The following is a 17,782-nucleotide window of genomic DNA, read 5'->3' as shown; positions in this document are numbered from 1 at the left end:
GCAGTCAAGTTTCCCGGAGTGCTGTTGTGGCTGCCGTGTGCCACCCACTTCCTGAGTGAAGTGGCCGGTGTAGGGGGCTTGATGACTGGATCGCGTTGCCATTGCTATGCCATCTACTTTACAAGGTCTATAATCACGGCATTGTATAGCAGGGGGTGGAGCCACAATGATGCTTTTACGCCCGCCCCCTCACATTGCTGTGCCACTCCCCCTGCCTTACTGACCTGGCTGCACAAGGTGTAAAATGTAAAAAAAAAAAAAAGCACTATTTTGCGCAGCTTGCAGAGCAGGATGCACCTGGAGATGTATCTAGATCTGCAAGGGTAGAATGTGTGCCAGTTTCACATCAAAAGAGAACAGTATATGAGGTTAAAGTTACAGTAGGATAGAACAACAGTATATGTGCCAGGAGATTTGGCTTGACAGCATTAGCATTAATTGCTAGACATACATGAGACAGGCTGTCTCTGGAGCAGGTATGGACTGGCTCTGTCACTGGCCAAATTGGCTGGACCAGCTGGAATGATGGGAGAGATGGGGGTGTACCGCAAGGCCATGCCTCATAACTTGCTGCACTCCCCTGCAGGGGCAAACACAGGATTTTCTCGTGGGGGTTTCTAATATATATATATACATACACACAAATTATATATACATATATATATATATATATATATATATATATATTTTTTTTTTTTTTTACATGATTGATTATTACAATGATAGGTTGTATGATTTGTATTTTCAACATGGTCTTTCCCCCCATGACCTCTGTGAGCGCTGTGGCAGACCTCTCAGTGCCTGGTCCAGCGGCGCTGGAGTGCGAGTGATGTCACCATGCCGGCTCCGTGCAGCAGATGCACACTGATGTCACACCCATGGTGCCCGGCAAGACACATGGAGGGGATGCACCTATCAAGTCAGATAGTCTGGTATATAGGTATGTACATCTGTATGGTCATGTGAGTTCTTGATAAAAGTCGATTGGGACTGAAACGTCAAACAGAATGTGACACAGTTGTCTGTATTTACTCCTAAGACCCGTGAGTGCTGCCTATTCTTTTGTGTAATATATATATCTCACACTTATCCACCGGACGCGGCACTCGTGGTACTTATATCCAACTTTAATGGTGCAATATGTACAGCTGTACATATTGCACCATTAAAGTCTGATACGAGTACCACAAGTGCCGCGTCCTGTGGATAAGTATGAGCATGACATTAGCGGGCACTGGGCCAAGCTAATCTCTGACTGGTAGAGCCGGACGCTATGTAAATTGAGAATATATATATTATATATCTCTCAACACACACATGCATGAAGGAGATGATGGTGTCGCTGAGAGATGTAGGGAGGAGTTGATGGTGTGGCTGAAAGATGACATGGGGGAGATGATAGTGTGGCTGAGAGATGCAGGTAGGAGAGGACTGTGTTGCCGAGTGATGACACAGGGAGGAGATGATGGTGTGGCTGAGAGATGACGCAGGGAGGAGAGGACTGTGTGGCTGAAAGTTGACGTAAAGTGGAGATGATGGTGTGGCTGAGAGAGGACAGGGGGGAGATGATGGTGTGGCCGAGAGATGACACAGGGTGGAGATGGTGTGGCTGAGAGATGCAGGGAGGAGATGATGGTCTGGCTGAGAGATGCAGGGGGAAGATGAGGGTCTGGCTGAGAGACGACGCAGGGAGATGGTGTGGCTGAGAGTTGACATAAAGGAGAGATTATGGTGTGGCTGAGAGATGACACAGGGAGGAGAGGACTGTGTGGCTGAAAGTTGACGTAAAGTGGAGATGATGGAGTTGCTGAGAGATGACAGGGGGGAGATGATGGTGTGGCTGAGAGATGACACAGGGTAGAGATGGTGTGGCTGAGAGATGCAGGGAGGAGATGATGGTCTGGCTGAGAGATGCAGGGGGAAGATGAGGGTCTGGCTGAGAGACGACGCAGGGAGATGGTGTGGCTGAGAGTTGACATAAAGGAGAGATTATGGTGTGGCTGAGAGATGATACAGGGATGAGATGATGGTGTGGCTGAAAGACGCAGGGGAGAGATGATGATGTGACTGAAAGACGCAGGGGAGAGATGATGATGTGACTGAAAGACGCAGGGGAGAGATGATGATGTGACTGAAAGACGCAGGGGAGAGATGATGATGTGACTGAAAGACGCAGGGGAGAGATGATGGTGTGACTGATAGATGCAGGAGGCAGGAAGTGGCACAAGACTGGTTGATCCGCTGTTGTATGATGAGGACCTTGGAAATATTCCTACACAACCAGATATCTGTGCGTTTTTTTTTAGCCACAGCCCTCCCCCTGTTACCTCCCAGTCACCGTTTAGGAACACCCCTCACACTTCTACTACCGTGCATCCAAATCTGTACTGCCACCCTGTACGCACAATAATCGGGGTGAATGCGCGGTACAACTCATGCGCAGAAGAAAAAAAAACAATGTCCCTTTGCATGAATGTTCGACTCAGAATCAGCCCTTCGTTTGTTCCTCTTATCTTTATATTACTTTTAAAAGGAATTTTAAGTAGGATTTGTAATTTTAATATTTCCAATTATTTAGGTAGGGATGTCCTATAACTTTTCTTAGGGGGACAAAAAATCTGAATTTGGATCCCCAACAAAAGGAGTGCTCCTTAAGGCAAAGATTCCCAAACGTGGTCCTCAAGGCTCCCCAACAGTTCAGCTTTTAGAGATATCCATGGCTGAGCACAGGTGGTTAAATCAAATTGACTGAGGTATTAATTAAGTCACCTTTGCTCAACCATGGCTCTCTCTAAAACCTGGACTGTTGGGGAGACTTGAGGACAGAGTTTGGGAACCTCTGTCGTAAGGGATCATTATTCTCCTTCCCAATTTTGTCATGTATTCACTATAATCCGGGAGAGGATCCTAGGTCACTTCATTCTTCTTGAATTAAGAGGTAGCATATATCGAAAATAAAATATAAATATACACGCAGGAGCGGTTTAAGAGAGTAGGGGGCCGTGTGCAACTTCCGTGTGGGCTTTGTGCCAGATTCTATTGCTCAGACGCAAGTCTCCAGGAATGTGGTTGCCCCCGCAATATTCCCGAAGACTTTTCTATTGCGCATGTCTCTGGGAAAATGGCCGCCACTCCATTTTCTTGGTGATTTCTGCCTGCAGCGCCATACATGGGATAAGAGGGAAGTATAATATAATATGGTTGTAGGCAGGGCTATTTTTGGTTGAGGAACTGTGGGTGGAACTATAATAAAAAAATAAAAATAAAAAATACCGCTGGTTGTAGGGTGTTCGGTGTGGGCACTGCACACCCTGCACCCATTATAGATAGGCCAATGAGTACCCGGCTGCAGAAGGCCTATTTGTTCATCATTTGGTATAAAAAATTAGAAAGGGCCAAATCAAGATAAAATTTGGTCAGTGTGATTCTCACTCCCAATTATGAATCACAATATAGCGTTGTTGTTTTTTTTTTATTAAAGGGTTTTTTTTGTTGTTAAAGGTTGTAACTATTCTAACTTTATGTCAGTGTTCCCTACTCTGTTTAAGCACCAAACTCCCAAATACTATACTATTAGATTACAACATTAATTACACCCCCATCCCCCCTTCATACTCACTAGAAAAAGATTTGTTACATGAAAATACAATTTCTTACCCGAAAACTTCTGTACCACTGGGAAGTGATCAACAATACGATGATTAGCAGCAGCAGCAGATGTGTTTTGCCCAAGGAAAATGGGTTCATTATGAGGTTCAACCTGCTGAATACACAGATAATTATATGTTACAGATTCGTTGAAGCAACATTGAAGGTAATTTACAAATAGGCAAAGTGTAATAAAGTATATAGGGTTCCGCCCTATTCTGATTAGGCGGCTTCAAAAGGGTACTGATGTACTAAGCCTTGGAGAGAGATAAAGTACCAGCCAATCACCTCCTAAATGTCACTTTACAGGCTGTGTTTGAAAAATGACAGAAGCCGATTGGTTGGCACTTTACCTCTCTCGAAGGCTTAGTACATCTTCTTAGGCTGTTATCCTATTAGCCGCAGTAATTTGGAGTGGCTAATTGACCTGGGGGGGGCTATTCACTTAGCTCCGATAGCCGGCACTTATCGAGATGGCGTTTCACCTGCCTCAAGCAGGCAGAACAAAATCCCCGAAATCAGCCCAATTTTTGTTGCTGCAATTGGGCAAACACATGTTTCACGGGCCCTGTGTGTTTTAGGATTAAAATGGGACATTTGTCTTGCAAAAAAGGGGCTCTAATTGGATAGCCCGATAATGATCATCGTGTTTTTTGCGTGAAAAATGTACCTACCTGAGCGAGGGATCAATTATATAGTTAATTGGGGAAGAAAAGTTCTACAAACCGATATATAAAATCTAAAGATGTGCACCGACCCCCGTGTTTTGGTTTTGGATCTGGATCTCCTCTGGTTTTGGAACTGGATTGGTTTTGTCAAAACCCCACCTTCGTGTTTTGTTTTTGTGTTTTGGTTTTGGATCTCGATTCTTTCTTAAAAAAAAAAAAAAAAAAACAGCTAAAATCACATAAAATGGGCCTTTTTTTGTTCCTACAGTATAATTAACCTCAATAACATTTATTTCCACTCATTTCCAGTCAATTTTGACCACCTCACAATATAGATTTTTTTCATCTAGTTATAGGGCCAAAAGGTTGCATCCAGCTTGCTGGCTCAAAACTGATTGATATAATTAATAGAGCTGAGGACAGTGCAAAGATGATGGTTGGGATACCCTTGAGGATTGAAGAACTGATAGTTGATAGTTGGTGCAGCCCCTGGCTGTAAAATTGATAATAAATTAATTAAAAAACAATTCATTGGTTCCTAAACCAACCATAACATTAATTTAAATATCAGGCAGCATTGCCCCAACCAGCACATAATGGAAAGGAAAAAGGTGCAAGATGGAATAGTCCTTGGGCCCTCCCACCCACCCTTATGTTGTATGCGAAACAGGACAGTTTAACAAACCAATCATTTCAGTGACAAGGACTGCCAATTGTGGCTGAAATTATTGGTTTGTTTGGACCCCCATAAAACAAGCTGCCAATGTGCATTGGACATGGAAATGAAAATGATCCCATACACAAACTGGCTTTACAGTACAAGTTGTCCTCGTCCTCGTCATCCCCATCAGTGTGTACATCCTCTTCTTCACACAATATTAATTCGTCCCCGCTGGAATCCACCATAGGCGCCTCTGTACTGTTTTTAATGTAATTGTTGGTAGAGGTCTTCCTCGTGGAATTTGTAATTCATTTTAATGAACATCATCTTTTCCACATTTTGGGGAAGTAACCTCCTACGCCAATCACTGACAAGGTTGCCAGATGCACTGAAAACTCTTTCGGAGTACACACTGGAGGTTGGGCAACTTAAGTAATGCAAAGCCAGTTTGTGTATGGGACTCCAAATTGCCTCTTTTTCCTGCCAGTACTGAAAGGGACAGTCTGACATGCCTTTTAGGATGTTATCTCTGAAATAGTCCTCCACTATTCTGTGAATGGAGACCGTATCACATATAATCACTGTAGAAGACATGTCACTAGTAGGCAGTTCTCTCAGGCACGACCAGATGTCATTTTTTGGTGAACAATCTGCATGACCAGCAGGCATTCTGTATTGGATCCTGGTGAAGTGAATCAAGGGCTTTTTTCTACCAGTCCGACATACCTTGCGCAATCACTCCATTTCAGTTCCTCCTTCAGTTTCTCCACCTGTTTTTGCAAAAGTCTGATGAGAGGAATGACCTGACTCAAGCTGGCAGTATCTGAACTAACTTCACGTGTGGCACATTCAAAGGGTTTGAGAACCGGGCACAACACGGAAATTATTCTCCACTGAGCTTGAATAAGGTGCCTTCCCCCTCCACGGCCTGTGTCATAGGCCGTTGTATAGCCCTGGATGGCCTTTTGCTGTTCCTCTATCCACTGAAGCATATAGAGGGTAGAATTCCACTGAGTTACTACCTGTTGATTCAGCTGATGGCAGGGCAAATTTAACAGTACCTGCTGGTCACGCAATCTTCGACAAGCGTTTGCCAAATGTCTAAAATGTCCAGATATTTTGCAGGCTACCGAGAGCATCTCCTGCATGCCCCTGTCATTTTTTTAAAGATGTTGCACCACCAAATTAATTGTGTGAGCAAAACATGGGACGTGTTGGAATTCGCCCACATGTACTGCTCTCACAATATTGGTGGCATTGTCCGAAATTACAAATCCCAAGTAGAGTCCAAGTGGGTTAAGCCATTTAGCAATGATTTTCCTGAGTTTTTCTAAGAGGTTCTCAGCGGTATGCCTCTTAGTGAAACCAGTTATACAAAGAGTAGCCTGCCTCTGTATCAGCTGTCTTTTGGTAGATGTTGCTGCTGCTGTTGCTGTTGTAGGCAATACACCTACCCAGTTTGCCCTGTCCCACTTGTCCACATCAGTGGTCAAGTGGACAGTGGGTAAAACAGCATTTCTGAGGACATTAATAAGGTTTTTTTAATGTCCTTGTACAGACTTGGAATTGCTGTTCTAGCGAAGTGGAATCTAGAAGTGATCTGGTAGCGAGGACACAGGATCTCAATTAACTGTTGAAAACCCACTGCAGTAATGGCGGATACTGGACGCACATCTAATACTAGCATAGCTGTTAACAGTAATCCGCTGTGCAACTGGGTGACTGCTGTCATACTTGTTTGCCCTTGCAAATGATTGTTTGACAGTTAATTGTTTTTTGGAGGATATACTACAAGTAGTCTTCCTCCAGGTCCCCTTCTGGGATGAAGATCCACCCACAGCAACAGGCATGGTCATCACTGATCCTTCTGAGGAATCACGGATAGGAGAGGAGTCAATCATGCTTCGAATAACAACATTGGATGTAGCAGGGCTACTCAAATGAGGATTTGATTATGCAAGTGTTGGTGATCGAAGGCGCTTGGATCCCACAGAGAGGGAGCAGGTAGGTGACACTGGACTTGTTGTTACGTTTTGAGTTTTGGAACTTGGCGACATGCACTATGATATTTGATGAATGCGCTCCAAGTGACGTAACAAGGAGGAGGTTCCTAGGTGGTTTAGGTCCCTCCCTCTACTCACTCTTGCTTGGCAATGGTTACATATGGCTGGACAACTGTTGTCCGGATTGGGGTGGAAATAATTCCACACAAGAGAAGTGGATTTATTTGTCTTTTGCCCCGGCATGACAACAATAGTCTTTGGCTTTTTCAATTCATGGACAACAGCTATTGCCTTACTTACACAAGGACATCCTCGGCATCAACATCCTCATCACCAACATCTTCATCATCAACATCCTCATCATCCTTAGCGCCTTCAACTACCAAAATATCCTCCTCCTCCATGTGCAATTCCACAGAAGCATCCTCACTGACTACGTCTGCAAGATGTTGACTGCCCTTCCCCACATTTACAGAGGGAACGCAAATGTTGGAACTTGGAGGATCCTCCAGTACACTAGTATTTAGGTCTGGCTCACACATGGCAACCGCGGACACACTTACACTCTCCTCGGGGATTTGTGATTTCGATTTCTCAGGACACACAGTTGGTTTTTCCGGAGCCGTCTTACTCATAACAACTTTCAAATTTTTATGGTACCACCACCACTACTACTATAAGCAGAAGGAGTTATTAGAACCAACAGTCAACATAAATAAAGGCCAAGGCCTTATCCTTTCCTTGCCACTTCGTGTAGTGAATGGCATATTGCCAATTTTTTGTTTATCTAAAGACAACTTGCCTTTCGATTTGTTTTCCCTTTACTACAGTAAAAGTAGCTTTACCATATCAATGGCATTTCTTAAGCCCTGGGGCATGGGCCTTCATAGAGGACAAGGAAGTTGACGGCCTTGCATTATCATGAAGACTGCTGGCGGCAGCTACAACATGTGGTTCTTGGCCTTGCTCTCCTGTCATGTGACAGCCCTCCATATTTTCTGCAGTCTTGAAGTAGTGTCACAAGCACCAATAGTGTAGTGTTGTGTTCAGTTTTGTGGCTCCAACCTTAAGTAACTCACTTCCCCGCACAGTTCGAGAGGCCTCCACTCTAGAATCCTTCAAAAATAGACTCAAGACTCACCTATTCACCCAAGCATTTCACTAATGTCCCTTGTAAAAGCTTGTTTTATATTTTATACTGTAAATGTAAAGCACTTTGAGTCCTTTGGGAGAAAAGCGCTATATAAAATTATTATTATTATTATTATTATTATTATTATTATAATAGTGTAGCCAAGGTGCGGTTACAAAATTCACATACGTGCAGCCGTGCACACACAGAAAAATATTAGACAAAAAAAGACACTATTTGTCCTATTTTTTTTTCGGGTCCAGAACTTGGGCCCAGAGCACAGATTGATGATGACTGGAGTCGGGAAGCACTAGGTTGCATTGCTGTATCTTGTGCGGCTAAGCCTAACACGTACACACGGGAAAGATATTAAAAGACAATACTTTTTTTTTTTAAAATTTCGGGTCCAGAACTTGGGCCCAGCTGGACGTAGCAGACAGCACAGCACCAGCCCAGATGGATCAGCACCAGCCCAGATGGACACAGCAGACAGCACAGCACCACCCCAGATGGGTCAGCAACAGCACCAGCCAAGATGGACACAGCAGACAGCACAGCAGTGACAGCACCAGATGCATCAGCAGTGCACCAGCCCAGGACACAGCAGACAGCACAGGTAAGTACCTCCCAGCACTACACTACCCACCCTCCCTGCTCAGTCTCCACAGCCTGAGTGAAACTAGGGGTACTCTCTAAAGTTTCCCCCAAAAAGGATTGTTTAATTTCTGTGAGCATTCCTGACTTTGGTTCTTCATGTCAGGAGTTTTCTGCATTGTTAGATTCTGGAGCAGCTGGCAATTTTATTTCATTGTCTTTGGTTCAAAAGTTGAAAATTCCTGTTGTCAAATTAACCAGTTCTTTTTCCCTTTCTGCAGTAAATGACACTAGAATTTCTAATGGATATGTTACACATCAAACAAAGTCTGTGAAGTTGAGGGTAGGAGCTTTGCATGAAGAAAGTTTGGAGTTTTTGGAATAACCTATTTCTATGTATGATATAGTTCTTGGTTTACCATGGTTAACTCTTCATAACCCTCATATTGATTGGACTTGTTCTCAAATTCTCTCTTGGAGTCCTGAATGCAAATTAAATTGTTTGATTCCTGTGGTACGATTGGCTGAAGTGAAAGTAGATGTTCCACCTTCTCTCCCACAGCCTTATCATGAATTTGCTGATGTCTTTTCTGAGCAGGCGGCAGACGAGCTCCCACTGCATCGCCCCTGGGATTGTCCTATTGAACTTATCCCTGGTAAAATGCCACCTAAAGGTCGAGTATACCCTTTCTCTGTTCCTGAGACTCAAGCCATGTCGGAGTATGTGCGAGATTACCTATGAAAGGGGTTTATCAGGCCTTCTTCATCTCCCGCTGGAGCGGGCTTCTTTTTTGTAAAGAAAAAAAGATGGCGGTCTTCGTCCATGTATCGACTTTAGAGGTTTAAATGAGATTACGGTAAAAAATAAATATAAATATCCTTTACCTCTCATTACGGAACTGTTTGATAGAGTTAAGGGTTCTCATCTATTTACTAAACTTGATCTAAAAGGAGCTTATAACTTGATCAGAATTAAAGAGGGTGATGAGTGGAAAACAGTGTTTAATACGCGAGATGGCCATTATGAGAACCTCGTCATGCCTTTTGGGTTATGTAATGTTCCAGGAGTTTGTGAATGCAATTTTCCGAGATATACTTTACCAGTTTGTTATTGTTTATCTTGATGATATTTTGATTTTTTCCAGGAATCTTTCTGATCATCGTACCCATGTTAAAGAGGTATTAAGTCGTCTTCAAGCTAATAAGCTTTATGGTAAGATCTCCAAGTGTGTTTTTGAAGTTCCAGTTATACCCTTTTTGGGGTATATCATCTCCGGTTCTGAGCTTCAGGTGGACCCTGACAAGTTAAAGGCTATTCAAGATTGGGTTCTGTCCACTTCGTTAAAGTCTATCCAGAGATTTTTAGGCTTTGCCAATTATTACAGAAAGTTTATCAAAGCGTTTTCAACGATTGTAGCCCCAATTACTGCTATGACAAAAAAAGGGGCTAATCCCAAAGTATGGTCCCCAGAGGCATTGAATGCCTTTCAGACTCTTAAAGATTCATTTTCTGCTGCCCCCATTCTAGTTCAACCTGACGTTGAAAAACCATTTATGCTAGAAGTGGATGCTTCCACTTATGGAGTTGGGGCTATTTTGTCTCAAGTGGCTGCAGATGGGAGAACAGTGTCTTGTGGATTCTTTTCACGAAAGTTTTCTAGTGCTGAGAGTAATAACTCCATCGGGGACCAAGAATTGTTAGCTATTAAGTTAGCTTTGGAGGAGTGGAGATATTTATTTGAAGGCACAAAACATCCTGTTACAATTTTTACAGACCATAAAAATTTGCTGTATTTAAAGACTGCCTATTGTCTGAACCCACGACAAGCTCGTTGGGCACTCTTCTTTTCTCGTTTTGATTTTGTCATCAGGTATCATCTAGGTTCCTTGAATAAAAAGGCAGATGCTCTCTCACGCTCAATGTTGGAAGAGAAAGAACAAAATGAGGATCAAAAGGTACCCTATAATAAACCCTCTGGCCTTTTCTTCAATTTCCATCTCTCCTGATCCTCCTCCTGGGAAGATATTTGTGGCACCTGAGTTACAAGGTAAACTTCTTTCCTGGGCTCATAATTCTCATTTCTCTGGACATCCAAGGGTTCATAAAATGTACTCTTTTTTGCAACGTTCCTATTGGTGGTCTTCCATGAAAAAAGATGTCCAAGAGTTTATACGTTCTTGTTCTAAGTGTGTACAACATAAGTCCTCCCGGCAGTCTCCAGTTGGTCCTCTCCATCCACTACCCATTCCCACCCAGCCATGGACCCATCTTTCCATGGATTTTATTACAGATCTTCCTGAGTCTAGGGGGTGTACAGTTATTTGGGTAGTGGTGGATCGTTTTACCAAGATGGCTCATTTTTGTCCTTTGGCTCAAATTCCATCAGCCCCCAAATTAGAAGAAATATTTATCAAAGAGATATTTTCATCTTCATGGATTTCCTTCTGTGATAGTGTCTGATCGGGGTGTCCAGTTTGTTGCTCGGTTTTGGAGGGCTTTATGTTCATCATTGCAAATTAAATTACAGTTTTCTTCTGCATATCATCCTCAGTTAAATGGACAAACCGAAAGAGTGAACCAGGACTTGGAGACCTTCTTAAGAATGTACATTTCTTCCTCCCAAGATGATTGGATGGATTTTTTGCTCATAACTTTCTCATAACTTTCATTATTCGTCTGCTACATGTATAAGTCCTTTTTTTGCCAATACTGGTCGACATCCTCGAGTTCCTGAGCTTCAGTAAATTTCTACTATGGACGTCCCAGCAGCTAAAGCTACCCTCCAATATTTTTCTGGAATTTGGAGACAGGTACATAAGTGTCTTAGGAAAGCCTCTCATAATTATAAAACCTTTGCTGATAGAAAATGTTCGGCTGTTCCTAAATATTCTGTGGGGGATCGTGTCTGGTTGTCTACTAGAAATCTGCGACTTAAGGTACCTACCATGAAGTTTGCTCCCTGGTTTATTGGTCCTTTTCGTATTATAAAAATTATCAACCCAGTGGCATGTAAGTTACAGTTACCTCCAACCATGTGTGTACCTAACTCCTTTCATGTCTCTTTGCTTAGACCACTTAATCAATTTCATGGCAGCTTGCCTAAAGTACCTCCCATAACAACTGCTCGAGGTCTGGAGTTTGAGATCGATAAGATTCTGGATTCACGTAAGCATCAAAATCAATTGCAATATCTTGTAGACTAGAAGGGTTATGGCCCGGAAGAGAGATCTTGGATTAAAGATTCTGATGTCCATGCTCCTAAGTTGATACGTAATTTTCATGCTAAATTTCCTTTAAAACCTGGTGGGTGTTCGGAGACCACCCAAAAAGGGGAGGGTACTGTCAGGACTGCAACTATTTCAGTACATAAAGATAGACTACTTTTACCAAAGTTCCATTGTGGTCATTGGAGGAGCTATCCTGCTTGCTGGCATGCTTCTCATTCAGGGGATAGAGTGTTAAAGTGATCATCTGTTTCCCAGGTGTCATCAGGTTGTGGGATTCCTAGATTGCTCATTATTTCAAACCTGATTCCATTTGGGTCACATGTTCTGAAACTTCCTATGGATCACAGACCTTTAGTATAAAGCCTGTTACTAACTGTGTCTTAGTGTCTGTGCAACATTACTTTCAGGTCTTTTCTCGGACTCCTGCCAGATCCCCGCTGTGCCTGTGGATTGCTGTGGACTTTGTTGTATTCCAGATGAACTTCTGATGCCAGTTATCTGCTGCACTACAGAGCCCAGCATTCCTATTGTCTAAGTATTGCTTTTTGCTCCATCATTGTGCTTTCATCATTTTGCTGCACTTTACCTGTTGTCTTTTCGTTCCTGTGGATATTGAACTCATCCTTGTTACAGTTGTCAACTGCACCATTACAGTGTCATCTCCGCATCACGGGGCTCAACCCCACTCCATACTCTAGCCACACCACAGGGCTCAACCCTGCTAAAATCTTCTCCTCATCACGGGGCTCAACCCCACTCTGAACCCTATCCACACTACAGGGCCCAACCCTGTTGCAATCTTCTCCGCATCCGGGGGCTCAACCCCGCTACAATCTTCTCTGCATCACGGGGCTCAACCCCGCTACAATCTTTTCCGCATCACGGGGCTCAACACCGCTACAATCCTCTCTGCATCACAGAGCTCACCCCACTCCGAACTCTAGCCTCGCTGCAGGGCTCAACCCTGCCCTGGAATCTCATCGTCTTACAAGGCTTAACCGTGCTCTGACTTCACTACTCTACAAGGTTCTCAATGCACCGCAGGGCACGGCCCTGTCACGAAACTGTACTAGTCTGCAGGGTCCGCTCTGCTCCGGATTTCCATTACTACAGGGTTCTACCCTGGCAAAGGTCCTTAATGTCATCCTGAGGTGTTAGCCTCATTCTGGACTCGGGGTTCCCTACCACCTTAGTTCTTATATGCTAAAGACTGCTTATATAGAGGATGTACAATAACTCGCCATTACAGTATTGCTATTGTATAGACACTAGTTTTATACTCAGCTGCTGCACCCTATTATTGATACTTTTTGTTGAAGCCTGGATATTATACCTGCGACAATGAAACATGAACAAGCTGTTGCTGCCTATGTGGTCGCTGCACTGAGCTTCCTGCAACCTATGAAGAGGAGGGAGAGAAGGGTCCTTAATAGGAGCTGTTAGACCAAGTACTAGCTTCTTAGGAGAGACCAAAAAGGTGTGATATCCTGCACAGGACACAGTGACGTCATTATGGGGTGACCCCAAAATGTCGGCTCCTCGGTGACAGGAGCCGGGTGCTGCAGTGCAACTTTTTCCTGCTTTCGATGTGATGGCTCGATTAACCTAGCTCCCAACCACAGTGCCGATGATGTGTGTACACACCTATACAATTTTGTGATGATCGGTCCTCCTCTGTCCAAACTATTGAGAGAAACAGATTGTACCAGCGTACACTCTCCCCCTGATTCAGGCTATAGTCAAGGCAGCTGTAAATAGAATTTGGACGGGAGAAGGACCTGATTACAGACCATAAACAAACATACAGGAAGGGAAGAGGAGTCATCACATCGCCATTTTCGACTCTAGTGCTGCGGAGAGAATACGTTCGTTCGTTTCAATCCCCATCATTGGATACCACTATATGTTTGACGAATTAAAACAGCCATGGTGTATAGCCATATATTTTTATTTTTTCAGAGTGTTGATTAGTTTTATAATATTTATATTTGTATTTAAGCGAGCACAGTGCTTTTCATGTGGACGCTGACATTTGAATGAATAAATCACTTGGCAAATAAAGAGTGCATATTATTTTATTTTTTTAAGTAAACACGTTATATCAGTATGCCATATTTATCTTTTAGATATTGTCTAATGTATTATGCTATTTTTCATACTACGTATATAAGGAAAGGGGGACATGGTGTAGCCACGTGTAAAAACATACTGTACTGGAAAGCAGTATGCCATAAGGGTACTAGTAATAAAAGTGATTGTTCACAATGTATTTATCCTATATGTTGTTCCATATATTATGCTATTTTTCACACTATATAGAGATGTGTCCACATCCATCTTACCTCCGTGCGCTACAAGTCGCTTCAAACAGAACGCATGAGCGACGTGCGACTCGGTAGCACTGAGCATTTTATCGTGTCACCTTTTACTGTGGGTGTATCTGCATGTGAAATACTATGTTACAGTGTCAACAGCTGTGACACGGTCACGTAGCAATTCAAATGCACCCACAGAATATTGGCATGCTGCATCAGGGGCGGATCTAGACCTTCTTTTTTTTTAGTGGGGGTGATTTAATAATTTATCGTGACTCCTCCTCTTCTTGTCCTGGCACCTCCCCTTTATGGTCTCAACTCCTCCCTTTTTTCTGTGTTTTTTTTTAATCATTCCAATTTCTATATTTCTTATTCCTAGCAGATAAATAGCTGATATATATTTATGCAGCCACTGTCAGTGGCAAACGCAGGATTTCTAGAGGGGGGTTTCCAAATGCTTGATTTTAGAGTGAGTGTGGCCAGTCCATGAAGAGGGCATAATTAGCACTTATCCAGCTTTAATATATTACATACAAAGTATATTGTGTTGCATAATTTCAGCAAATACAGGACCAGTGATCACAGTATGCCATTAGATGCAGAAGTAGGTCCATCCTGCCTGAGCTGAATGTTTTTTTTTCAGATGTGGGTTCCATTCCTGAGCATTGGAACAAGTCCAGGAGTCTGAGGGTGCAGCAGCAGTAAAACTTAACGCTGCCCTTGACATATATGTACATATCGGTCTCCTTATGTACTGGATAGTGTATTATTATACAGTATTAATAATTAACCCTATTGATGGTCTATAGCAGTACACCCCTAACAGTGCATGTTTTTCACATCTTCTAGTTGGTGCTCAGGTGTATTTATTTATTTTAAAAGATCCATAGGTGCTGCTAATCATTTCATGTGTGATACTGAGAAGAGTATGCAGCACTAATAACATTCTGTTATATTACTATTTCTATTGTGGTCATGGTGTGTGCTGGGGAGGGGGGTTTCCAGGCAGACGGAAACCCCCCTTGCGTTTGCCTATGACTGTAGACGGGATGTATCGTGTACATCCCACCTCGTATGGTATGCATACCGTCATTTATTCATGCAGTATGTATGATTACTTATGCACGGGACAACTCTTTCGATAAGAGCTGTCCCATGCGAAGTTATGACTTCTGGGTTTATGACTGTAGACCAGCGCATGCAGGGGGAAGGTAGGATCAGAAGCATTTTGTCCACTACAGTTTTTTTGAGGACTAAATTGTAACGATAACTAAAATATAAACGTTTTAATACCGAAAATTACGACGAAATCGATGTTAAATTTTGAATAAGCGACTAAGGGGTCTATTTACTAAGCAGTGTTAGTAGACAGAGTGAAAAGTGATAAAGTGCCAGCCAATCAGCTCCCAACTGTCATTTTTTAAACACAGCCTGTGAGATGACAGTTAGGAGCTGATTGGCTGGCACCTTATCACTTTTCACTCTGTCTCCTAACACTGCTTAGTAAATAGACCCCTCAGACTAAAACTAAATTTAAAATCCTTGTAAAAATTAAACAAGGGTTCTAACAAACTTCGGGCCTGATTCAGCACGGATCGCTAATGCGATCGCTGCTGCGATTACGCACTCAGGTCTGCTGTGAATGTACTGTATGCTACTGTTTGCAATCGCAAAGCCGTCGAGGGCCAACATAAAGACGCCCACTTCTCCTATCCCACATCCGTAATACCTTGCAATTCAGTGAAAACATCGGTACCATCAAGGAACATCGGAGCCTCAATCACAATTACACCAGGTCAGATCTTAATTAAAAGACAAAAAAAAAAAAAAAATCAGGTAGCGCAAAAAAGTACAGTACAGATATATGAGAATTGGGGATTGTATAATAGGCAGTTAAGCAGCCCATACACCGTACGATAAAGCAGCCTGTCCGGCAGATTGGCGATATTTGGCTGTTATATCACTCCGTGTATGGGCTTGATGTCGGATCCAGCGCGCATCCGTGGGGACGTACATCGCACCCCCTGATCTTAATGCAGGGTTCAGTCGATCAGGGGATGCGATGTGTGATCTCATAACATTTGGAACATCGACATTGAATTACAGTGGGGTGTGGGACGCCCTCTCCCTGTATTTATTGGCCACCAGGTGCTGAACTAATCTATCCCACCTATCATACAGTCCTTATTTAGGTTTATCCAACTACCTTATTATTTTTTCCTCCTTTTGCCCCCTCCCCCCCCCTTCAGTGACTGCAGCTTTACTTAAAGTACAAACTGATTTGTTTTTTACAAATACCCATTTTTATTATAAAAATCCAAGAGTTATTATACAAACAGTTAATTAGATTCAGATTATTTCTACCTATACTATTTTCTCATCCTTCTCCTGTTCAATACACTGATCGCCTCTCATTTAAAATATATACATTATTATTTTTTCATTAACAGAGCGTAGGCCCCTTGGCATGTTTGTGTAATTACACTCATATGCAATTCTTGATCTAAGTGCAGTCTAGGTTACATTCTGGGGAATCAAATTTTTGGGATCTGCAGCCCTACCTCCCATATCCCCCTATTAGCACAAGTGAGCGCCGAGTGTTGTTTCCTATTCATGTTGACAAGGATTTTAAATTTAGTCTTAAGCTGGCCACACACTAGACCAACTTACAGCCAACCAGCCAACTTGTTGATTGGTTGGAATGAAAATCTGGTAACGTATGGAGGTAAATGATGATCAGCAATTTGCTCCTAAATGCCAGAAAACAGATAAAAATGGTCGTTCAGACAAGTTTGTTAAATACAAATTAAGGAAAATGAGAGAGTGCTAATACACAATATTAAAGATTAGAAGTTTATTAATACCCTTTACAGATAAAAATTAATTATACCAGCTCTTTAGCACATATAAAAAACCATTATAAAATAGACCAATCGCATATATTCATGCATATAATATAAAAGAAAACATTACACAATTAGCTGAAATCTATTACATTTTCACAGCCACATCAATCTCTATACATACACATAAATGACCCCTGTTAGGATGTTATAAGCACTACTGTGTTAAAGCATTAATAGCATAATACATGTATTCAAACTTTGTTTCTCAATAGTGTTCTTAAATCTGTTTCTTTAGTAACACTTCCAAGAGATATAGATATTTATGTGTCAGTTGGTTTGGACACTATAGGATTTTACTCGCTGTTTTTCAGACAGCACAACTTCCCACAATAACAATTGTTGTTTTTCAACTCTTAAATAATTCTTTTAAGAGCATATCATTATTTAGAAAAATAGTTTAGCTTTTTTATGGTGCTCCAGCTATTTGTGTTTCCACAGTACAAAATAGAGATAAAAATTAGAATAACTCCTTAGCAGTCACATTTGCATTAGTACATACATATTTAAAAAATCATGGTCATGAAAAATATGTATAAAAAATTATTTATAGTTTACCACGTCCTCCTGATTCATCAGGGTTTGGTGATTGTGTCGTTTTCCAGTTATTTCACCTTTTTCTTTTTTAGC

General features: G+C 42.2%; 1 protein-coding gene across 1 annotated transcript in view; it reads right to left on the bottom strand.

Annotated features, from left to right (window-relative positions):
• LOC148505524 (NXPE family member 4-like) overlaps positions 1 to 17,782 on the bottom strand; it is a 48,126-nt gene that overhangs the window by 23,622 nt on the left and 6,722 nt on the right. The window contains exon 2 of the mRNA XM_088448083.1: positions 3,658 to 3,763. Within this exon, the coding sequence (XP_088304209.1) occupies positions 3,658 to 3,747 (90 nt within the window). The 5' untranslated portion in view covers positions 3,748 to 3,763. The remainder of the gene's footprint in view (positions 1 to 3,657; positions 3,764 to 17,782) is intronic.

Source organism: Taudactylus pleione, unplaced genomic scaffold (assembly GCF_031769625.1).
Source record: "Taudactylus pleione unplaced genomic scaffold, aTauple2 ptg000451l, whole genome shotgun sequence".
NCBI lineage: Eukaryota > Metazoa > Chordata > Amphibia > Anura > Myobatrachidae > Taudactylus > Taudactylus pleione.
This window is presented reverse-complemented; position numbering and strand designations above follow the sequence as displayed.